We start from the raw sequence: 24,675 nt of genomic DNA, 5'->3' as shown, positions 1-24,675 counted from the left end.
TTCTGGGATTGCTGGCCTGTTTTCCAATAGTTCCATGCCTGCTGTGGTCATGTTTGCACAGTATCATGTTGTGAGCAGAGTGCAAACCTTTCTCTTGATGCTGCTGTGCCTCCCTGCTCCTCAGCTGTGTGCTTTCCTGCAGGATGACTGTCTGAACTCCCTCACGAGGTTTGGAGCAGCATGCTGGACTGTGTCCTCTCTCCCGGCGGTACAGAGCCACTTCATCAGATTGTTAGCCGGTAAGACTGGCCTTTCTTTGTTACAGCAATCATTTCTCTGCACTGCGGGAAGCTGACATTGTGTGCCACACACTGCTGAAAGGTTGTGGTTACGATACGATATTAAATAAGATAATGCTACGGGTTGATATTGTTGGCTTGTATGTGTGGATTTGTTTATGCATTAAGACCTGTCATGTGTTTCTGTGTTGTTTTAATTAGCTCTGGTACCGGATGAACAAGTGGAAAATTCGCCCTGTATTCTTGATGTTGACATGTTCCATTTACTGGTAAGTGTGCTACTGGAGCTCAGGTGGCATGGATTGTTTGTCATAAAACTGTTGAATATTCAATAACCTATACAGTCGAAATGAAATAGTTTTTAGTACAGGTTAATTAGATTTATTATAACCCTAAAGAACTGTAAATTGCTATACATGAGTCCATAGTGAAATATTAATTGGTATTTCTTATTTCTGTAGTCTAAAATGTATTTCTTTAAGTGCACTAAACCATGAGACCCCTTCACTCCCTTCTCATACATGCACTGTATTCTAATAGATCAGAGTGCAGCCTGTCCCCAGATCCCCAGTAACTGCCTGTCTCTCTGCAGGGGAGGCTGGTTCTGTCCCCAGTAGCTCTGCCTGCCTCTCTGCAGGGGAGGCTGGTTCTGCCCCAGTAACTCTGCCTGCCTCTCTGCAGGGGAGGCTGGTTCTGTCCCCAGTAACTCTGCCTGCCTCTCTGCAGGGGAGGCTGGTTCTGTCCCCAGTAACTCTGCCTGCCTCTCTGCAGGGGAGGCTGGTTCTGTCCCCAGTAACTCTGCCTGTCTCTGCAGGTGAGCCTGGTTCTGTCCTACTCCACTGTGCACTGCCAGGACGTGTCGGGGCTCAGTCTGGCTGCAGGGGAGCTGCATCTTTTCCACCTGGTGACCATGGCTCACATTGTGCAGATCCTGCTCACCTCTGTGCCAGGTACCTCTTGCAATTACAGTCATGTTTGTAATGTCTCCCAGTAGATCACAATGTCGCTATGTGTGTGTGTTGTGAAGCTGGTCCTATCTGTCCTTGTGTATCTCATAGCCGTGTTTGTTTTATTAAGGAGGAACCCCGATGGACCAGGAGAGTGGGCCAGACGAGGAAGCTGTCTTGTCCCTCTACACTGTACTGCAGCAGTACAAAGGAAGGTAGGGGGAGAATACTGTCTGTTCAGCAGCGTGATGGATCTGAAAGTTTCTGTAAGACAACAATTACTCTTTAATAGACTGACTGGTGGATATCTGTAAACTCAGCTGTTTCTGCTGCACCCCTGTCCTGTTCCCAGAAGCCCTGGTGCTGCTGTCTGTTAGTTAACCCATCCAGCTCTACAGGTGGTGACAGTGAGTCTGTGTTGGTTCTGCTGTAACCCTCCTTATTGTTGCAGTGCCTGCAGGGAGGCTTGTTCAGGCTGGCACCTGTGGCGCTGTTTGAAGGCTGGCATCCTGCCCTACCTCCGCTGTGCTGCTCTCTTCTTCCACCATCTCAAAGGGGTGCGCCCGCCCACCGGGCTCCAGGGTAAACTCAACACCCCCCTCCCCTTATCCTCCGAGAATTGTTTACCAGCCCGCCTTCTATATGTGGACATCTACTACATTTCACTTGTCACGTCTAATAGGATGTTTGAAAATGCCCAGTGTGACAAGGTTCCACATTGTGGATTGCATGGTCACAGAGCAATATATACCTATATATTTATACCTCCTGCTCCCACTCTCACCTCCCCTTGAACCTGAGTGGGGAGGTGACCCTGCCCAGGGATGCTTTGGTTTTGGTTTTGTTCATGTCAATCTTGTATTATGTGCTGTAACTCTGACGTCCATAGTTGCAATTACTGATTTGATCGACAGTGAATGTCTAATAATTCCGATGCATTTGTTGTATGAACAGTGAGTGGAGTAAGCCAGTTTGAGCAGCTGTGTGGGTATCTCTGCCTGCCGACCAGCCTGCTGCAGCTGTTCCAGAGCAACAGGGAGGTCGTCGACCCGCTGCTGCAAAGGTGTGCAAAGAGATTGCTATCGCTACTGGAGGAGAACTTCTCATACACTTCATTCAATCCCATTGTGAAATGCACAAGTTATTTGAGTAAAGTTACGGTAATTCTTAGTAAATGAGCTGAGGTGTCTGGACGTCCATTAAGTAACACACATTCACAGCTGTGCTTTCTTTCTCTGAAGGTGGTGTGGTCATCCTGAAATGCTGAACTATATGAAAGACAACCAAACACTTCAAAGGTATTTTTTTTCTTACTAAGAAATACATTTTTAAAAAAATGCATAATGTGGTTTCTTCATCTACACAAAACAGTTTCACTTTTCTACTTCGGTGACGTTGCTGTACAGATGTACAGTATTGGAGAAGTAGAGATGGATGCAGTTCTATTTGTGATCTTTAGAAGCAGAGGGTAGAGAGAACTTTTCTTGTGTGCTTTGCTGAGGGAATTTCAACCACTGGGAGCTAGCTAGAGTAGATGCATGTTCTTTGTGTTTTCTGGTAAAATGTCTTGATTCAGGAAATGACACAGTGGATAAATGCAGCTGGCTGTTTTAAACACATGCATTCCTTGCTGCTCACATGCATCTATAAAATGCAGGAGAAGCTATAAAAAAGGCAAACAAGATGCTCGGATATGCAGTGTAAAGTGTTGAATTTAAATTAAGGGAAGTAATGTTAACTTTACAATGCATTAGTAAGACCTCATCTAGAATATTGTGTTCAGTTCTGGTCACCTCGCTACAAAAAGCATATTGCTGCTCTAGAGAGAGTGCAAAGAAGAGCGACCAGAATTATTCCGGGTTTAAAAGGCAAGTCGTATGCAGACAGGCTTAAAGAACTGAATCTATTCAGTCTTGAACAAAGAAGACTACGTGGTGATCTGATTCAAGCATTCAAAATATTAAAAGGTATTGACAATGTCGACCCAAGGGACTTTTTTGACCTGAAAAAAGAAACAAGGACCAGGGGTCACAAATGGAGATTAGATAAAAGGGGCATTCAGAACAGAAAATAGGAGGCACCTTTTTATACAGAGAATTGTGAGGGTCTGGAACCAACTCCTCAGTAATGTTGTTGAAGCTGACACCCTGGGATCCTTCAAGAAGCTGCTTGATGAGATTCTGGGATCAATAAGCTACTAACAACCAAACGAGCAAGATGGGCTGAATGGCCTCCTCTCGTTTGTAAACTTTCTTATGTTCTTATCTCTCCTCTCTCTCTCTCTCTCTCTCTCTCTCTCTCTCTCTCTCTCTCTCTCTCTCTCTCCTCTCTCTCTTTCTCTCTCTCTCTCCTCTCTCTCTCTCTCTCTCTCTCTCTCTTCTCTCTCTCTCTCTTCTCTCTTCTCTCTCTCTCTCTCTCTCTCTCTCTCTCTCTCTTCTCTCTTCTCTCTCTCTCCTCTCTCCTCTCTCTCCTCTCTCCTCTCTCCTCTCTCTCTCTCTCTCTCTCTCTCTCTCTCTCTCTCTCTCTCTCTCTCTCTCTCTCTCTCTCTCTCTCTCCAGCTTCCCGCGAGAGTCCAATAGACTTATAGATCTTCCAGATGACTACAGCTGCCTCATCAATCAGGCATCCAGCTTCATGTGAGTTGGATTAAACACTTTGGTGACGTGGCACTCAAGATTCAGGGTTTGGATGAGGGACAAACCTTTTTCTTGTTCAGATTTTTTAGAATTAGGGTTATTAGACTAATTAGTTGAGAAATAGTAAAACAGCCCTGTATTACAGAGCTGTAGATTTTTTAGTGTCCCCTTCAAATATACACATATACAGTATGTATGCATTACATCAGATACAAACACAGTGTGCGTTTTTATTATCTATGGCTGGGTTTAACATGTTTGTGTTGCAGGTGCCCCAAGTCAGGCGGTGACAAGAGCCGGGCCCCGACCCTGTGTCTGGTGTGCGGGACCATGCTGTGCTCTCAGAGCTACTGCTGCCAGACTGAGCTGGAGGGGGAGGATGTTGGGGCCTGCACTGCACACACCTTCACCTGCGGAGCTGGAGTGGGCATCTTCCTCAGGTACCAGACACTGAGTTCAGCACCATGCCTACATCACAAACTGAGCATAGCACCGCGCCTGTAACGCTGAGCACAGCGCCGCGCCGCACCTGTAACACTGAGCCTACATCACACAATGCCTACTGTATTATAGCTGTAGCACATTGATCACAATACCACATCTGCATCAGACACTGCTTACAGCATTGTACCTGTACCAATGCACTAAGCATGATGGCATTATAATTATGGTTGGATTAGGCTAATGTAAAGGACAAGGTAGTTAAGAGGCTGTGTGGTCCAGTGGTTAAAGATAAGGACTTGTAACCAGGAGGTCCTCAGTTCAAATCCCACCTCAGCCACTGACTCATTGTGTGACCCTGAGCAAGTCACTTAACCTCCTTGTGCTCCGTCTTTCGGGTGAGACGTAATTGTAAGTGACTCTGCAGCTGATGACTAGTTCACACACCCTAGTCTCTGTAAGTCGCCTTGGATAAAGGCTAAATAAACAAATAATAATAATAGTTAAATTAGCATATGCAAGATTACATTTTTCAGTGTTGTGATATTTTCTCTAATGACTTTCCTATTGTGGCGTCCCTGCTGACAATGCGTGTGTGTGTGTGTGTGTGTGTTGCAGGGTCCGTGAGAGTCAGGTGCTGTTCCTCGCTGGGAAGACGAAAGGCTGCTTCTACGCACCCCCTTACTTAGATGACTATGGAGAGACTGATCAGGGGCTCAGGTGAGATTCTCAACTGCTGACTTGGAGTTCAAAATCAAAATGTTAAATCTCAGTAAAAGAGTATTTTCAGTTTGTAAAGAAATCCTGTGTTGACAAAGATAACTCTTCATAAGCAAAGTCAGTTACATACTAAAAACTAAGATTTGTTCCAACTAAATTCAAAGGTTGTATTTGATTTATTATTCCTTGTGTGTCCCCAGGCGTGGAAACCCCCTTCATCTCTGCCACGAGCGATACCGCAAGATCCAGAAGCTGTGGCGCCAGCACAGCATCACCGAGGAGATCGGCCATGCACAGGAGGCCAACCAGTCCCTCGTGGGCATCGACTGGCAGCACTTGTGATACGAGCCAGACCGTGCTGAGCACACAGACTGCAGCCCTAAAAACCAACACATCGAACTGCTTTTCAAAGGAATGGAAGAGTGCCTGGCACAGCCGCTGTATCCCGGGCAAACTTATTCTCTCATCTCCCCTTCCCCTGCCAACATCAGTCTGAGAGTTGTTGAATGCATGTAAAATTTTGTTTTTTAAGGTAGTATTTGCACAGGATTTCCTTCTCAGAATTGAATTCAACATTAACAAAATGAATAATTTTTATCCACACAGCAGGGTTTTTTTGTATGCATCTACAGCACAGATATTTGGCTTCAGAAAATAATTCCCATAACAGCTGTTTATTAATAATAATTATTTATTGTATCGCCTGAGAGAATTTGATTGGCATACTATTCCTTAATGTAACATTTGTATTAAATATCGTTACAAGGGTTAATGAAGTATACAGGCGACACTACATGTGTTTTAAGCTCCTATACTTTGCCTAGCTTAGTAAACAAGCCTACAGATGTTATATTTTTCTTAGCGGTAGTTGGTTTTAAACTCAGCACTAATGGTGGTTGTGATCAAGCACATTGTCACTTCAGCTGAGCCACAACACAATGTAATATTCCCATCTGCAGATGTTTAAATAGAACAGTATCGTAAAATAATAACAAATAAAAACGTTTCCTCTCTGAAATACAATTATTCAGGTGGTTGTTTTTATGTTTTAACAGAGGTGCTATTGCCCTTTATATAAAAATAAATAAATAAAAAATTGATTAATAGAATAATCTTAAATTAAACCTATGTGCTTTGAAACAATAGGCCTTTACAGCATTTCTGTACTTTATTAACTGAAAAGTGATCGTTCATGTCTAAAGGCAGGTATGTATGTCCTTTCTCTTCTCATGTGGCACACACACACGGGCACAGTGACGGGTCAACACTGCCAGACATGGCTCAGTATCAATCTGATCTTTCCTTGTCACAGCAGTCTGAGAGTGTGTGTTTATTTTTAAATGACTTGAGATATTCTGTGATTTGTCATCTAGACTCAATCTAGTTTTTTGTGAAGGATATGTAAATAAAATGCGTTAAATTTAAGTGAACAAGGCAACCCCCTTCAAATGATTTTTATTCTGTGCAGATAGGAGAGTTCTGATGGTGCTGCTGTTGGGGCTGAAATATAGTTTTAACATAAGCAGCGTTCTGCGTTTCAACGTGAACAGAATTCCAGGAAGTATACCCTGCAACTAAATCTACGATGATGCAGACACTGAGAGAGAAATCATTTACAACAGATGTTCCTCCGGATACCGTTTCATCTCTATCCTGCAAGCAGGACTGCTGTGTTTTTTTCTAGAGTTGATTGTTCTTTCTTTTCTCTAGTTTTTTTATATTGATTTAATGCTCGTCAGAAATGGCTGAGTGTTTCAGTCCCTGCTTAGAATCCCAGACGAGTGGGACAGCCAGGTTCAAGTGAGTGCCAGCTTCATTGTGATGGAACTGACCTCTCGCCTGGAAGTGACTGTCAGTAACTAACAGCGTGTCGTCCTGCACCCAACAGCCTTGCGATGATGATATAGTGCAGCCCATTGGGCGCCCAGCCCCTTGCAAACAGGACAATCCTCTTTATTGCAGCAGTTTAGAGATGGAAAGGGTTATGGAAAACCAAATAGTTTGGGTGCTTAAGTTCCTTTTGTACTTTTAACATGACCCTTGTACTTTTACATTGTGCACCTTGCCCTAGGTGTAGTATTAGACATGACCTTCTACATTGAACACCTAGGGCAAGGTGCAGTATTAAACCAGTACAATGTTTAGTGAGGATATAGGGGCACCTGTTCGCTGGCTTTGGATGCATTAGTAGAATAAAGTAGGGAAGAAATCAAGAAGCTTGTTTCGAGGTTTCTGGTGTAAAGTAGGCTCTGTTTGATTTGTGAAAGTCGCCCTCCCCCCCCCCCCCCCCCCCCCCCACAAATATAGCAGGTCTTCCTTATTAAACTGCCACTTTTTGTTAAATAAACAAATAATTGTTGCTGAGTGTTGGAGTCTGGGCCTTGCAGGTTGAAGATTGTTAATTTTTAAATGATTGGGGATGAGCTACAAAAAAAAAATAAAACGCTAGTCCCATCCCTCTGAATCCATGCAAACGCTAGTCCCATCCCTCTGAATCCATGCAAACGCTAGTCCCATCCCTCGGAATCCAAGCAAACGCTAGTCCCATCCCTCAGAATCCAAGCAAACGCTAGTCCCATCCCTCCGAATCCAACAAACGCTAGTCCCATCCCTCGGAATCCATGCAAACGCTAGTCCCATCCCTCGGAATCCATGCAAATGCTAGTCCCATCCCTCGGAATCCATGCAAACGCTAGTCCCATCCCTCGGAATCCATGCAAACGCTAGTCCCATCTCTCTGAATCCATGCAAACGCTAGTCCCATCCCTCGGAATCCAACAAACGCTAGTCCCATCCCTCGGAATCCAAGCAAACGCTAGTCCCATCCCTCGGAATCCATGCAAACGCTAGTCCCATCCCTCCGAATCCAACAAACGCTAGTCCCATCCCTCGGAATCCATGCAAACGCTAGTCCCATCCCTCCAAATCCAAGCAAATCTCCAGCATACATTGTAAACATACTTTTTTTTGTGTGTGTATTTTGTGAATTGAAATTATTTGAACTGTAAAGAGCTGTATTACTCCAATCTGAACAGCGTGTCTCGTACCTCTGGCAGGTGTTATTTCTATCATTGTGTTTATGTACGAACCTCCGCCAGGAGCTCATGAGCTCCGTTACATTGAAGTAGAACAGCTGTCTTCAGGAATCTTGTTTTGTCCTTTCTGGCTTTATATTGGACTTCCTTGTCTTTTAATTCAGTTGTGCATTATTGGTGACTTTAGATGTTACTAAGGAATGTTCCATAATTTCCTCTTAGCCTTTTGTCTTATTTTAAGGCAGATCTCCCAAGCACACAGCTAAGAACACTCAGGCTCTTGTGTTTGTAGGTGCAAGCAGGTCCGGATTAACCCAAACACTTGTGGGCCCCCTAACCCTGAACAAACAGCCACACGCCCACACACACACACACACACACCTCTATATACACTATAGCCTTTATAACTACCCCCCCCCCCCCCACCACCACACACACACACACCCCCCTCTATATACACTATAGCCTTTATAACTACCCCCCCCCCCCACACACACACCTCTATATACACTATAGCCTATATAACTACCCCTCCCACACCCTTCTATATACACTATAGCCTTTATAACTAGCCCCCCACACACACACCCTTCTATATACACTATAGCCTTTATAACGAGGAGGCTGTGTGGTCCAGTGGTTAAAGAAAATGGCTTGTAACCAAGAGGTCCCCGGTTCAAATCCCACATCAGCCATTGACTCATTGTGTGACCCTGAGCAAGTCACTTAACCTCCTTGTGCTCCGTCTTTTGGGTGAGACGTAATTGTAAGTGACTCTGCAGCTGATGCATAGTTCACACACCCTAGTCTCTGTAAGTCGCCTTGGATAAAGGGGTCTGCTAAATAAACAAATAATAATAATAATAATAACTAGCCCTCCACCCTTTTACAACAGGTAAATTGTCAGTTTGAAGTTATTATGAATGACTGAATGAATCTGACAGAAAATTAAACTGTAGGGGGTGTGCTAAATACATTTCAGAATAAAACCAGACAAAACACAAGCCTGAGATAAATCCTGTAGCACAGCTTGACAACGACTTTTCCTGATTTACTGAATAAAAAGGCAACCGTTCAAACAAACAAGGAACACCATATGAAGTTGAAAAAGGTAATATATAGAAGGGTGCTCAAACTCTTTTTCACTAACAGTAGCGCCACAATAGTCCAAAAAATAAATAGTAAAAAACAAACATGCCATTGTTGTGTAGTGAAATACGTTGGTTTACTGCACCCAAAACCAGCGATAATGTTTCCTTGTTTTTTTGTTGATCGGGTGGGTTTTGACTTGCTTCATTAAAGAAAATGCCCTCAAGAGCAGAGAAATCTTCAATGTTTTGGCATACAAGTAAATTTAGGTGTTGCATATATATCTGTACCCTGTAGAATTCTGTACCCTTGATGATTGCACGCCAACACAGCTGCATTTTTTCAGACAGCTGGACGTGAACGCTTGATGTTTCTAAACAGTATTTACATGTAATGCAATGAATGTGTTTTTTTTGTGTTTTTTTTTTTTTAAGTTGTATAAGGTTACGTTAATCAAGGGTTTCGTGTATTGAGCAAGGCAGGAGACTGAACGTACTGTATATCTAGAAAATCAGTGGTGTTAAATGTGCTATTTTATTTTGCCACAGAATTAGTTGTTTTCTTGTTTACAATATTTGTTGCAAGCTGCAGCAGAACTCAGTGGAGAACACAACGGGGCTGGGGCACAGAAATATCGCGTGTGCACGTCCAGCGATCTTTTAAAAACTGCATCTGCACAAGCATGGAATAATGTGGGGATACACAATTATATGGGGTAATGTTACATAAATCTGCATAACACCTGTCAGAATAATCTGATTTTGAGATACATGCCTCTGTTCGAATGTCAGTGAGTGAAGTTTTTCCAGTCAAATCTGTATATGTAAAAAATATAACACACACAAGCGTTTTGGGCCCACCTTGAGTTCGGGTCCTGGTCACATACCTAGTTTGTCTATGCGTTAATCCGGCCCTGAGTGCAAGTCTCTGTTAGGTGAAGGGTTAGAGCACAGGTTACCAATAATGTGGCCCCTTACTATCTACACTGAACTGAACTGCAGCCCCCTGCTATCTACACTGAACTGAACTGAACTGCAGCCCTCTGCTATCTACAGTGAACTGAACTGCAGCCCTCTGCTATCTACGCTGAACTGAACTGCAGCCCCCTGGTATCTACACTGAACTGAACTGCAGCCCCCTGGTATCTACACTGAACTGAACTGCAGCCCCCTGCTATCTACACTGAACTGAATTGAACTGAACTGCAGCCCTCTGCTATCTACACTGAACTGAACTGCAGCCCCCTGCTATCTACACTGAACTGAACTGCAGCCCCCTGCTATCTACACTGAATTGAACTGAACTGCAGCCCTCTGCTATCTACACTGAACTGAACTGCAGCCCTCTGCTATCTACACTGAACTGAACTGCAGCCCCCTGCTATCTACACTGAACTGAACTGCAGCCCCCTGCTATCTACACTGAATTGAACTGAACTGCAGCCCTCTGCTATCTACACTGAACTGAACTGCAGCCCCCTGCTATCTACACTGAACTGAACATCAGCCCTCTGCTATCTCCACTGAATTGGACCCATGTTGTCATGTAGCTGAAGTTTTACTTTTGAAAGTAAAAGTGACTTTCACTATTTGTCACTGTTGGTAAGGACCACTTGTTTAGAGTTATTATTATTATTATTATTATTATTATTATTATTTATTTCTTAGCAGACGCCCTTATCCAGGGCGACTTACAATCGCAAGCAAATACAAATACATTCAAGTGTTACAATATAAGTCATACAATAAGAACAAGAAATACAATAATTCTCAAGTGTGACAAACCACAATTCAATAATACAGCAGATAATAGTGAAAGTTACATCAGGATATGATTAAGTAGTGATAGTTACATCAGGATATGATTAAGTACAAAATACTACAGATTAAACACTTGGGAGATTACAATATTCTGAGGTACAGGATTAAATGCAGTAAAATAGGGGGCAGATAAGAGCAAAATAAAGCATATTTAAATGAAGGGTGATAGTGTCCCAGGATACAACAGAGGAGTTCTACAGGTGCTGTTTGAAGAGGTGAGTCTTAAGGAGGCGCCGGAATGTGGTCAGGGACTGGGCAGTCCTGACATCTGTAGGAAGGTCGTTCCACCACTGCGGAGCAAGGGTGGAGAAGGAGCGGGCTCGGGAGGCAGGGGAGCGTAGCGGAGGTAGAGCCAGTCTTCTAGTGCAGGCGGAGCGGAGAGGTCGAGTGGGGGTGTAGGGAGAGATGAGGGTCTGGAGGTAGCTGGGTGCAGTCTGATCAAGGCATCTGTAGGCTAGTACAAGAGTCTTGAACTGGATGCGAGCGGTGATCGGGAGCCAGTGGAGCGAGCGGAGTAGTGGAGTAGCGTGGGCAAAGCGAGGTAGAGAGAACACCAGGCGAGCAGCAGAGTTCTGGATGAGCTGGAGCGGACGGGTGGCGGACGCAGGGAGGCCAGCCAGGAGGGAGTTGCAGTAGTCTAGGCGGGAGAGTACCAGGGCCTGGACCAGGAGCTGGGTAGCATAGTTGGTGAGGAAGGGTCGGATTCTTCGGATGTTGCTCAGGAAGAATCTGCAAGTGCGTGCCAGAGTGGAGATGTGCTGGGAATAAGAGAGGCAGGGGTCCAGGGTGACTCCAAGGTTTTTAGCTGAGGAAGAGGGAGAGAGTGTGGTAGATTCCAGAGGAACAGAGATAGAGAGATCAGAGGAGGGGGAGGAGGAGGGAAAGAAAAGGAGGTCAGATTTAGAGAGGTTGAGTTTGAGGTGATGCGAGTGCATCCAGGAGGAAATAGCAGACAGACAGGTAGAGATACGGGAGGAGATGGTGGAGTCAGAGGTGGGGAAGGAGAGGAAAATCTGAGCATCATCAGCATAGAAATGGTATGAGAAACCATAGGATGCGATGAGGGGGCCCAGGGAGCGGGTGTAGAGAGAGAACAGGAGAGGACCCAAGACTGACCCTTGGGGGACTCCAGTTAAGAGAGGGTGAGGTGTGGAGGTTGCTCCACGCCAGGTTACCTGGTAAGTGCGGTTGGAGAGGTAGGAGGAGAACCAGGCCAGAGCAGTGCCAGAGATCCCCAGGTCAGCAAGAGATGATAGTAGAATAGAGTGATCAACAGTGTCAAAGGCAGCAGAGAGGTCGAGGAGAATTAGGACAGAGGAGAGAGAGGCAGCTCGGGCACACTTAAGTGAGTTGGTGACAGAGAGAAGGGCGGTTTCAGTGGAGTGAGCAGAGCGGAAGCCAGATTGGAGAGGGTCAAGCAGAGAGTGGTTGGACAGGAAAGCAGAGAGCTGGCGGTGTACAGTCCGCTCGAGGGTTTTGGAGAGGAAGGGTAGGAGGGAGACAGGACGGTAGCTCTGGAGGGAGGTGGGGTCGAGGGTAGGTTTTTTGAGGAGGGGAGTGATAGAGGCTTTTTTGAAGGCAGAGGGGAAGATGCCAGAAAGTAGAGAGGTGTTGAGGAGGGAGGAGATGAAGGGGAGTAGGGCAGGAGCAGCAGCTTGAAAGAGGTGAGTGGGGAGGGGGTCCAAGGCACACGTGGTGGGTTTGTGACCCTGGAGCAGGGAGGAGAGGTCAGAGTCTGAGAGGGGCAAGAAGGTGGAGAGGGAGGGCGAGTTAGTAGGGGATGTAGTGGGTGTAGGGGTTGGAGCAGGAGGGGGTGCGGGGGAGGGAGAGGTGTTAAAGAGTTTGCGGATATCTGAGATTTTAGAAGAGAAGAAGGAGGCAAAGTCGTCAGGGGAGATAGAGGAGGGAGGAGGAGGGGGGGGAGGGTTTAGGAGGGAGGAGAAGGTAGAGAATAGTTTACGTGGGTTGTTAGTGGAGGCTTGGATTAGAGTTGGTCTGATGAGGTCGATTTAAAGAATAAGCTATATTTATATTTTTCATTGTACTATACACCTCACCTGTAACTACTTCTCTGAGACTGTGGCAAGGCAAAGCTACCAAATTCTACCCCCTGCCACTCACTGTAAAACATGCAATGTGAACAGAGGAGTATTGACTGGTTCATGAGGACTGCATTCTGTATCAGTATTGACTGGTTAATGATAACTGCATTCTGTATCTGTATTGACTGGTTCATGAGGACTGCATTCTAACAGTATTGACTGGTTCATGAGGACTGCATTCTGTATCATTATTGACTGGTTCATGAGGACTGCATTCTGTAACAGTATTGACTGGTTCATGAGGACTGCATTCTGTATCTGTATTGACTGGTTCATGAGGACTGCATTCTGTAACAGTATTGACTGGTTCATGAGGACTGCATTCTGTAACAGTATTGACTGGTTCATGAGGACTGCATTCTGTAACAGTATTGACTGGTTCATGAGGACTGCATTCTGTAACAGTATTGACTGGTTCATGAGGACTGCATTCTGTATCTCTATTGACTGGTTCATGAGGACTGCATTCTGTATCAGTATTGACTGGTTCATGAGGACTGCATTCTGTATCATTATTGACTGGTTCATGAGGACTGCATTCTGTATCATTATTGACTGGTTCATGAGGACTGCATTCTGTAACAGTATTGACTGGTTCATGAGGACTGCCTTCTGTATCAGTATTGACTGGTTCATGAGGACTGCATTCTGTATCATTATTGACTGGTTCATGAGGACTGCATTCTGTATCTGTATTGACTGGTTCATGAGGACTGCATTCTGTATCAGTATTGACTGGTTCATGAGGACTGCATTCTGTATCAGTATTGACTGGTTCATGAGGACTGCATTCTGTATCATTATTGACTGGTTCATGAGGACTGCATTCTGTATCTCTATTGACTGGTTCATGAGGACTGCATTCTGTATCTCTATTGACTGGTTCATGAGGACTGCCTTCTGTATCAGTATTGACTGGTTCATGAGGACTGCCTTCTGTATCAGTATTGACTGGTTCATGAGGACTGCATTCTGTATCAGTATTGACTGGTTCATGAGGACTGCATTCTGTAACAGTATTGACTGGTTCATGAGGACTGCATTCTGTAACAGTATTGACTGGTTCATGAGGTCTGCATTCTGTAACAGTATTGACTGGTTCATGAGGACTGCATTCTGTAACAGTATTGACTGGTTCATGAGGACTGCATTCTGTATCTGTATTGACTGGTTCATGAGGACTGCATTCTGTATCTGTATTGACTGGTTCATGAGGACTGCATTCTGTAACAGTATTGACTGGTTCATGAGGACTGCATTCTGTAACAGTATTGACTGGTTCATGAGGACTGCATTCTGTATCATTATTGACTGGTTCATGAGGACTGCATTCTGTAACAGTATTGACTGGTTCATGAGGACTGCATTCTGTAACAGTATTGACTGGTTCATGAGGACTGCATTCTGTAACAGTATTGACTGGTTCATGAGGACTGCATTCTGTATCATTATTGACTGGTTCATGAGGACTGCATTCTGTAACAGTATTGACTGGTTCATGAGGACTGCATTCTGTAACAGTATTGACTGGTTCATGAGGACTGCATTCTGTAACAGTATTGACTGGTTCATGAGGACTGCATTCTGTATCAGTATTGACTGGTTCATGAGGACTGCATTCTGTATCAGTATTGATTGGTTCATGAGGACTGCATTCTGTATCTGTATTGACTGGTTCATGAGGACTGCATTCTGTATCAGTATTGATTGGTTCATGAGGACTGCATTCTGTATCAGTAGAGTATTGGCTGGTTCATGAGGACTGCATTCTGTATCTCTATTGACTGGTACATGAGGACTGCATTCTGTATCTGTAGGACCTTAATTATTTTTTTATGAAATAAGCCCCAGCCCTTACATGACTTGAGCAATTCTGTATTTTTACCTGGTGTATTTGCAGTTTTAAAGAGCTGTGTAAGACAGTGCTTCAGTGAACATGCCCCCGTTATCCATCAATACAGCATCTTTATCTGCCATGTTAAATTATTATGATCTAATACATTCCTGACCACAAAATAGGGCCAATTAAGATGAAATGCAAATGTGCCTGTTTATGGAACAGTGCCCAGTATACTGAGTGTGATGTCTCTGCCACACCGATACACTACGTAACCCTAATCAGCAGGTTTCTTTTTGTCTCTGCCACACCGATACGCTACGTAACCCTAATCAGCAGGTTTCTTTTTGTCTCTGCCACACCGATACGCTACGTAACCCTAATTGGCAGGTTTCTTTTTATCTCTGCCACACTGATACGCTACGTAACCCTAATTGGCAGGTTTCTTTTTGTCTCTGCCACACCGATACGCTACGTAACCCTAATTGGCAGGTTTCTTTTTGTCTCTGCCACACCAATACGCTACGTAACCCTAATCGGCAGGTTTCTTTTTTATCCAGCTGTTCTTTTTGCGTGTTTTCTGTATTGTGGCCACCACCATATCAACCCCCTTCCCCTACCCAAGTGTTCTGTGCCATGCTTCCAGTGTTCAGGGTAAATAATGTGTAATACATGGACTTGTTAATATGGGAATTCTTGTATAAATGGGTACAATGTACTATATTGTAAAAACCTTGTAAACCTTTTAAAAACAAAAAAAAGCTCTTCAGTAACTAAAATAAATGCTTTGTTGTTGAAGTTAAAGCAGATTGTTTTAGTTCTGAGTGGGGTTTGCTGAGTTTTGCAGATATGCTCATACCCCTGTGTCCCAGTTCTGTCAGAGTTAATCACAGATTTAATGCCGTACCTGGACTTGTCTCTGACACGTCTTTGTCTTATCCTGTCACCTGCTAAAGCGGATTTGTAATCGGGCTGTAATTTAAAGCAGCAATTGTGCACCAATGACATACATGTTTGACCTTCCCAGACACACTTACCCTCCTATCCTAGCCACATATGGGTTGTTGAGTTTAGACAAGGTGCAGAGCTGTACCAGAGTGTGGAGTTTAGACAAGGTGCAGAGCTGTACCAGAGTGTGGAGTTTAGACAAGGTGCAGAGCTGTACCCGAGTGTGGAGTTTAGACAAGGTGCAGAGCTGTACCAGAGTGTGGAGTTTAGACAAGGTGCAGAGCTGTACCAGAGTGTGGAGTTTAGACAAGGTGCAGAGCTGTACCAGAGTGTGGAGTTTAGACAAGGTGCAGAGCTGTACCCGAGTGTGGAGTTTAGACAAGGTGCAGAGCTGTACCCGAGTGTGGAGTTTAGACAAGGTGCAGAGCTGTACCAGAGTGTGGAGTTTAGACAAGGTGCAGAGCTGTACCCGAGTGTGGAGTTTAGACAAGGTGCAGAGCTGTACCCGAGTGTGGAGTTTAGACAAGGTGCAGAGCTGTGCCCGAGTGTGGAGTTTAGACAAGGTGCAGAGCTGTACCAGAGTGTGGAGTTTAGACAAGGTGCAGAGCTGTACCAGAGTGTGGAGTTTAGACAAGGTGCAGAGCTGTACCCGAGTGTGGAGTTTAGACAAGGTGCAGAGCTGTACCCGAGTGTGGAGTTTAGACAGAGCCGTACTACAACCTACCATTTTCAAATGGTTGGATATGTCACTGTAGTGTGTTCTTCTGTAGAATAGTTAAGCAAGAAAAGGCTAATTTGCAAAGGAACGTTAATGCTTTTGCCAAAACATTAATTTTCAACCAGTACATTTAGTTTCATATTAGAGTTTAAAATGATGACGTTATTGAAGTTATGAAACAGTCATTTCAAAATTCCATAAAACCTAATTTAAAATCTGCACATGGTGCCCCATTCAATCAAAACAGAGACCAGGTGCTACAAGAGCACACAGAGCGATTGCACAATACAAGCTGAATTAAAAACCTGTCGATTTTAAAAATAGTCACTACTCAACTGATATAAGGATCCCATGCTTTGCCTAGCACTGGCCCTGGGCCCAACTGTGTCTCACACCAGTGTTTGCTGGCGCAGATGGTCGTTGTTCATAAGAACATAAGAAGAACATAAGAAAGTTTACAAACGAGAGGAGGCCATTCAGCCCATCTTGCTTGTTTTGGTTGTTAGTAGCTTATTGATCCCAGAATCTCATAAAGTAGCTTCTTGAAGGATCCCAGGGTGTCAGCTTCAACAACATTACTGAGGAGTTGGTTCCAGACCCTCACAATTCTCTGTGTAAAAAAGTGCCTCCTATTTTCTGTTCTGAATGCCCCTTTATCTAATCTCCATATGTGACCCCTGGTCCTTGTTTCTTTTTTCAGGTCAAAAAAGTCCCCTGGGTCGACATTGTCTATAACTTTTAGAATTTGTATGCTTGAATCAGATCACTGCGTAGTTCTCTTTGTTCAAGACTGAATAGATTCAATTATTTTAGCCTGTCTGCATACGACATGCCTTTTAAACCCGGAATAATTCTGGTCGCTCTTCTTTGCACTCTTTCAAGACCAGCAATATCCTTTTTGTAGCGAGGTGACCAGAAGTGAACACAATATTCTAGATGAGGTCTTACTAATGCATTGTAAAGTTTTAACATTACTTCCCTTGAGTTAAATTCAACACATTTCACAATATATCCGAGCATCTTGTTGGCCTTTTTTTATAGCTTCCCCTGCATTTTATAGATGAAGACATTTCTGAGTCAACATAAACTCCTAGGTCTTTTTCATAGAATCCTTCTTCAATTTCATTATCTCCCATATGGTATTTATAATGCACATTTTTATTGCCTGTGTGCAGTACCTTACACTTTTCTCTATTAAATGTCATTTGCCATGTGTCTGCCCAGTTCTGAATGCTGTCTAGATCATTTTGAATGACCTTTGCTGCTGCAACAGTGTTTGCCACTCCTCCTATTTTTGTGTGTTCTGCAAATTTAAGTTTGCTTACTATACGAGAATCTAAATCATTAATGTAGATTAAGAATAGCAGAGGACCTAATACGGATCACGGTGGTACACCGGGTTCGGTTTTGTCTCCCTTTTTGTGGATCGGTATTATGTTTGCAATTCTCCAGTCTGTCGGTACAACCCCTGTGTCAAGAGACTGTTGCATAATCTTGGTTTGCGGTTTGTAAATAACTTCTTTCAGTACTATCGGGAGGATCTCATTCGGCCCAGGGGTTTTGTTTATTTTTCGTGTGCATGTTGACAGGAATGTGTCTCACAGCAGGGTTTGCCGCTGCAGATGGTCGTTGTTGGTGTGCATGTGAATGAGTTGTCAGTGAGAAGAGTAGAACAGGACATGCCCTACAGAAGGTATTTATTCCCTCTTGTCCTTCAGCGCTGATCCCATATTAATGCGTCACACTGCCTGTCCGGGACACTTACTGAGATTGAGGCTGTTCTGAGGAAAGCCTGTGAAGGGTAATGCAATAAAGAGTGTAAAGCTGTTCAGGAGCCTCTCAGACTTTGAGCTGATGGGGAGCTACCTTGGGCTGCACGTTCTTGTTCTCACACCGTCCCCCCTTTCTCACGCTTTCTCACTCAGATGCTGCATTTTCACAGTGTGCGTCAAGCCCTGCTAAGTGGAGTGGCTGCCATAACAATGCCAGTGCTGAGCAGGGAGAGTGTTCAGGTGCTGAAGACGCAGGAAAAACCATAATCAGAATAACCTCCACAGGATGGGTGTGTGGATTCACATGCTGTCATTCAGTGCAATGTGTTTGTTTCAGCAGGATGGGTGTGTGGATTCACCTGCTGTCATTCAGTGCAATGTGTTTGTTTCAGCAGGATGGGTGTGTGGATTCACATGCTGGCATTCAGTACAATGTGTTTGTTTCAGCAGGATGGGTGTGTGGATTCACATGCTGTCATTCAGTGCAATGTGTTTGTTTCAGCAGGATGGGTGTGTGGATTCACCTGCTGTCATTCAGTGCAATGTGTTTGTTTCAGCAGGATGGGTGTGTGGATTCACATGCTGTCACTCAGTACAATGTGTTTGTTTCAGCAGGATGGGTGTGTGGATTCACATGCTGTCACTCAGTACAATGTGTTTGTTTCAGCAGGATGGGTGTGTGGATTCACATGCTGTCACTCAGTACAATGTGTTTGTTTCAGCAGGATGGGTGTGTGGATTCACATGCTGTCACTCAGTACAATGTGTTTACTTTACCTATGATAGGCGATTATATCATAGAGAGATTTTTCATGATACCCAAAACCATTTATTTTTCTCAATTTCTTTAACCATAATCGCTCATTAGGCGGCAGTTCAATGTTTTCTTTATGGACACATGGAGATCATAGGACAGATTTGAAGACAAGTCAGTTTGTGTAAACTCTCCTGTGAAATAACTCCAGGATCGCGCTGCAGTGTGAGAGTGTGGTGTGATGTACTGACAGGAGGGTTAACTGCAGGATCACGCTGCAGTGTGAGAGTGTGGTGTGATGCACTGACAGGAGGGTTAACTGCAGGATCACGCTGCAGTGTGACAGTGTGGTGTGATGCACTGACAGGAGGGTTAACTCCAGGATCACGCTGCAGTGTGACAGTGTGGTGTGATGCACTGACAGGAGGGTTAACTCCAGGATCACGCTGCAGTGTGACAGTGTGGTGTGATGCACTGACGGGAGGGTTAACTCCAGGATCGCGCTGCAGTGTGACAGTGTGGTGTGATGCACTGACGGGAGGGTTAACTCCAGGATCGCGCTGCAGTGTGACAGTGTGGTGTGATGCACTGACAGGAGGGTTAACTCCAGGATCGCGCTGCAGTGTGACAGTGTGGTGTGATGCACTGACAGGAGGGTTAACTGCAGGATCGCGCTGCAGTGTGACAGTGTGGTGTGATGCACTGACAGGAGGGTTAACTCCAGGATCGCGCTGCAGTGTGACAGTGTGGTGTGATGCACTGACAGGAGGGTTAACTCCAGGATCACGCTGCAGTGTAACAGTGTGGTGTGATGCACTGACAGGAGGGTTAACTCCAGGATCGCCCTGCAGTGTGAGAGTGTGGTGTGATGCACTGACAGGAGGGTTAACTCCAGGATCACGCTGCAGTGTGACAGTGTGGTGTGATGCACTGACAGGAGGGTTAACTGCAGGATCACGCTGCAGTGTGACAGTGTGGTGTGATGCACTGACGGGAGGGTTAACTCCAGGATCACGCTGCAGTGTGACAGTGTGGTGTGATGCACTGACAGGAGGGTTAACTCCAGGATCGCCCTGCAGTGTGAGAGTGTGGTGTGATGCACTGACCCAGACGCTGACAGGAGCGTTAATCATAACAGCTTCCCATTGAGTCCTTAAATCATCCTGATCGCATTGGATAAACTGGACTCCTTGCTGAGCAACCTCACAGAGCGACTCTATAAACGCTCCTCTGTTTATTGTTATGTGTTTATTTAGCAGACACTTTATCCAAGGCGACTTACAGAGACTAGGGTGTGTGAACATCAGCGGCAGAGTCACTTACAACAACGTCTCACCTGATAGACAGAGCACAAGGAAGTTCAGTGACTTGCTCAGTGAGTGAGCCAGGATTTGAACCGGGGACCTCCTGGTTACAAGCCCTTTTCTTTACCCACCGGACCACACAGCATCCTTAGGGGTCGCACCTCTGCCACAGACTTGTATTTCAATTGCTGGATCTCCCCTCGCTGTGATATCACAGTTCTGCAGTCTTGCATATTAGATAGGGAAGACGAGCTTCAGTAAATTAAAAGTCATGACCCCATTGGAACCTTAGCAGCAACTCAATTGCAATTTCACTGAGAGTGCAGATCTGCACTCCGAATGCCAATGACACAACATTCGGAGCATTTAACCACAAAAGGTTCTATATAAGCAGATAAAATACATTACCAGCAAGTGTTCGATGGCTAGCTCTAATCAAGCTGAGAGTGTGTTTTCTTTTGCATCCTTTGTATGAAACAGCAAACCCACTCTCACCTTGATTGGAACACTTATAAACATATATTTATATACAAGTCTGTGTTCTCTGCTGTGCATCAAAATGCTATAGAGCAGGGACCTTCACTATGACTCAGATGCACCACAGCAATGCTGCAGATTTATTTGTAACCAGTACCACAGTAGCTAATGCCACACACAATATTGACAAGGTCTGGTCCCACAGTTTCACATGAGGGCCGAGATCCACAGTTAGTTAAAACAGTGTTGGGTCAGCTCTGGTGGCTTCTGTAGTCAAACTGGACCTTACACAAGAAGAAAAAGAAAGATTTGTAACCTGACCAAATACTTTGTTGTCTAACTGTGATTGTGACCCGGGAACCATGATAAATAAATCACTTTGTATTTAAAACTCACAGTATCATTCCCATCAACATATCTTACTGGTCATGTCTAATGCTTTATGGTGAAATTATATATTTAAACAAACACTTTGAATAAGGATGTTCATAAAAGATGTGTTTTATTAAAATATTTGAATAACTAAAATACATGTTTACAGATGTTCAGTGTAATTATTGTGCCCCTACTGACACATGAAGGTTTATAAGAGGATCAGTCTTGAAGCAGATTCACGCCTGGAAACGACGACAGCAATGCAATCACACTGGAGCGATTTCACCCCCGAAGCCATGTCACCCCCGGAGCGATTTCACACCCGAAGCCATGTCACCCCTCGGAGCGATGTCACCCCTCGGAGCGATGTCACCCCCGGAGCGATGTCACCCCCGGAGCGATTTCACCCCCGGAGCGATGTCACCCCCGGAGCGATGTCACACTGGAGCGATTTCACCCCCGAAGCCATGTCACCCCCGGAGCGATTTCACACCCGAAGCCATGTCACCCCCGGAGCCATGTCACCCCCGGAGCGATGTCACCCCCGGAGCGATGTCACCCCCGGAGCGATGTCACCCCTCGGAGCGATGTCACCCCCGGAGCGATGTCACCCCCGGAGCGATGTCACCCCCGGAGCGATTTCACCCCCGGAGCGATTTCACCCCCGGAGCGATGTCACACTGGAGCGATTTCACCCCCGAAGCCATGTCACCCCCGGAGCGATTTCACACCCGAAGCCATGTCACCCCCGAAGCCATGTCACCCCCGGAGCCATGTCACCCCCGGAGCGATGTCACCCCCGGAGCGATGTCACCCCTCGGAGCGATGTCACCCCCGGAGCGATGTCACCCCCGGAGCGATGTCACCCCCGGAGCGATGTCACACTGGAGCGATTTCACCCCCGAAGCCATGTCACCCCCGGAGCGATTTCACACCCGAAGCCATGTCACCCCCGGAGCCATGTCACCCCCGGAGCCATGTCACCCCCGGAGCGATGTCACCCCCGGAGCGATGTCACCCCCGGAGCGATGTCACCCCCGGAGCGATTTCACCCCCGGAGCGATTTCACCCCCGAAGCCATGTCACCCCCGGAGCGATGTCACCCCCGGAGCGATGTCACCCCCGGAGCGATGTCACCCCTCGGAGCGATTTCACCCCCGGAGCCATGTCACCCCCGGAGCGATGTCACCCCCGGAGCGATGTCACCCCCGGAGCGATGTCACCCCCGGAGCGATTTCACCCCCGGAGCGATGTCACCCCCGGAGCCATGTCACCCCCGGAGCGATGTCACCCCCGGAGCGATGTCACCCCCGGAGCGATGTCACCCCCGGAGCGATGTCACCCCCGGAGCGATGTCACCCCCGAAGCCATGTCACCCCCGGAGCGATGTCACCCCCGGAGCGATGTCACCCCCGGAGTGATGTCACCCCCGGAGCGATGTCACCCCTCGGAGCGATGTCACCCCCGGAGTGATGTCACACTGGAGCGATGTCACCCCCCGGAGCGATGTCACCCCCGGAGCGATTTCACACCCGAAGCCATGTCACCCCCGGAGCGATGTCACCCCTCGGAGCGATGTCACCCCCGGAGCGATTTCACCCTCGGAGCGATGTCACCCCCGTAGCGATGTCACCCCCGGAGCGATGTCACCCCTCTGAGCGATGTCACCCCCGGAGCGATGTCACACTGGAGCGATTTCACACCCGAAGCCATGTCACCCCCGGAGCGATGTCACCCCCGGAGCGATTTCACACCCGAAGCCATGTCACCCCCGGAGCGATTTCACCCCCGGAGCCATGTCACCCCCGGAGCGATTTCACACCCGAAGCCATGTCACCCCCGGAGCGATGTCACCCCCGGAGCGATGTCACCCCTCGGAGCGATGTCACCCCCGGAGCGATTTCACACCCGAAGCCATGTCACCCCTCGGAGCGATGTCACCCCCGGAGCGATGTCACACTGGACAGATGATGTCACACCTGGACTGATTGCACCCAATGCATTTGTGATGCTCTGTGGGGAGTTCATTCTGCAGATCTAGTATTTTCTTTTAGCCATCTCAACAACAAAGCATCATTTTTGTTTGTAGCCCAGAACATTCTTAAAATGGAGTGATTGCAGTTAATAAACCTCCACTGAATACAAACGTGGCACTGCAGTCAAAGGACACCTAAATGTGGGTAAACACCGGACACGATTCAATCAATCTAAACAGAGCTGCAATTATAATAGCAACGCAGAACCAAACCTGTCTTTATTTATTTTAAAAGACAACCCTACAATAAGGAGACTCAGACACCTTTTTAACAAGTGCTGGCAGTATTTAGATCATCCACATTTTAGATGAATGGAACAGATCCCAATGTGCCAGATTTCAATGTTAATTTACAAAGAGGTTTCTTTTTTTATGCAAGATGCTTTTAATATTGAACATATTTGTAAGCAGCATATAAATAACTAACAGCACTTCACAAATCTCCTTACTCACTGAGCTGAGACGTGACAAAGATAGGCTTACCTCTTTATATAATACAGACAAAATCCAGCTAACAGCTTTGTACGAAAGGACAAGACACAAGATTCAATTTACAGTACTAGTTATTTTAAAATACAATTTCAAGAAAAAAAAAAGTTTAATTACAGATACACTGGAAATGAGAATGTTGAAGGAGGGGTGTCAGTAAGGCCGGGTCTTGCCCCTGAAATGTTGAAGTCTGAGACGGTGTGAACCTGTGTACCCAGTGAAGTCTGAGACAGTGTGAACCTGTGTACGCAGTGAAGTCTGAGACGATGTGACCCTGTGTACGCAGTGAAGTCTGAGACGATGTGACCCTGTGTACGCAGTGAAGTCTGAGAAGGTGTGACCCTGTGTACGCAGTGAAGTCTGAGACGGTGTGACCCTGTGTACGCAGTGAAGTCTGAGACGCTGTGAACCTGTGTACCCAGTGAAGTCTGAGAAGGTGTGACCCTGTGTACGCAGTGAAGTCTGAGAAGGTGTGACCCTGTGTACGCAGTGAAGTCTGAGACGGTGTGACCCTGTGTACGCAGTGAAGTCTGAGACGATGTGACCCTGTGTATGCAGTGAAGTCTGAGGTGGTGTGATCCTGTGTACGCAGTGAAGTCTGAGACGCTGTGAACCTGTGTACCCAGTGAAGTCTGAGACGGTGTGACCCTGTGTACGCAGTGAAGTCTGAGACGGTGTGACCCTGTGTACGCAGTGAAGTCTGAGACGGTGTGAACCTGTGTATGCAGTGAAGTCTGAGACGATGTGACCCTGTGTACGCAGTGAAGTCTGAGACGGTGTGAACCTGTGTATGCAGTGAAGTCTGAGACGATGTGACCCTGTGTATGCAGTGAAGTCTGAGACGGTGTGAACCTGTGTACGCAGTGAAGTCTGAGACGCTGTGACCCTGTGTACGCAGTGAAGTCTGAGACGGTGTGACCCTGTGTATGCAGTGAAG

General features: G+C 46.0%; 1 protein-coding gene across 2 annotated transcripts in view; it reads left to right on the top strand.

Annotated features, from left to right (window-relative positions):
• The window catches only part of ubr2 (ubiquitin protein ligase E3 component n-recognin 2), a 58,399-nt gene extending 51,983 nt beyond the window's left edge, over window positions 1–6,416 (top strand). For both annotated transcript variants that reach the window (XM_059024740.1, XM_059024739.1), the window contains exons 37-47: window positions 143–239; window positions 441–508; window positions 1,054–1,189; window positions 1,317–1,401; window positions 1,638–1,768; window positions 2,141–2,249; window positions 2,428–2,484; window positions 3,745–3,822; window positions 4,092–4,262; window positions 4,882–4,983; window positions 5,184–6,416. In XM_059024740.1, coding sequence (XP_058880723.1) covers window positions 143–239; window positions 441–508; window positions 1,054–1,189; window positions 1,317–1,401; window positions 1,638–1,768; window positions 2,141–2,249; window positions 2,428–2,484; window positions 3,745–3,822; window positions 4,092–4,262; window positions 4,882–4,983; window positions 5,184–5,325 — 1,176 coding nt within the window. In that variant the 3' untranslated portion in view covers window positions 5,326–6,416. The remainder of the gene's footprint in view (window positions 1–142; window positions 240–440; window positions 509–1,053; window positions 1,190–1,316; window positions 1,402–1,637; window positions 1,769–2,140; window positions 2,250–2,427; window positions 2,485–3,744; window positions 3,823–4,091; window positions 4,263–4,881; window positions 4,984–5,183) is intronic.
• Window positions 6,417–24,675: the final 18,259 nt, after the last annotated feature.

Source organism: Acipenser ruthenus, chromosome 5 (assembly GCF_902713425.1).
Source record: "Acipenser ruthenus chromosome 5, fAciRut3.2 maternal haplotype, whole genome shotgun sequence".
Classification (NCBI taxonomy): domain Eukaryota; kingdom Metazoa; phylum Chordata; class Actinopteri; order Acipenseriformes; family Acipenseridae; genus Acipenser; species Acipenser ruthenus.
The sequence above is the reverse complement of the archived record's forward strand: the minus strand, read 5'-3'. Positions and strand labels throughout refer to the sequence as shown.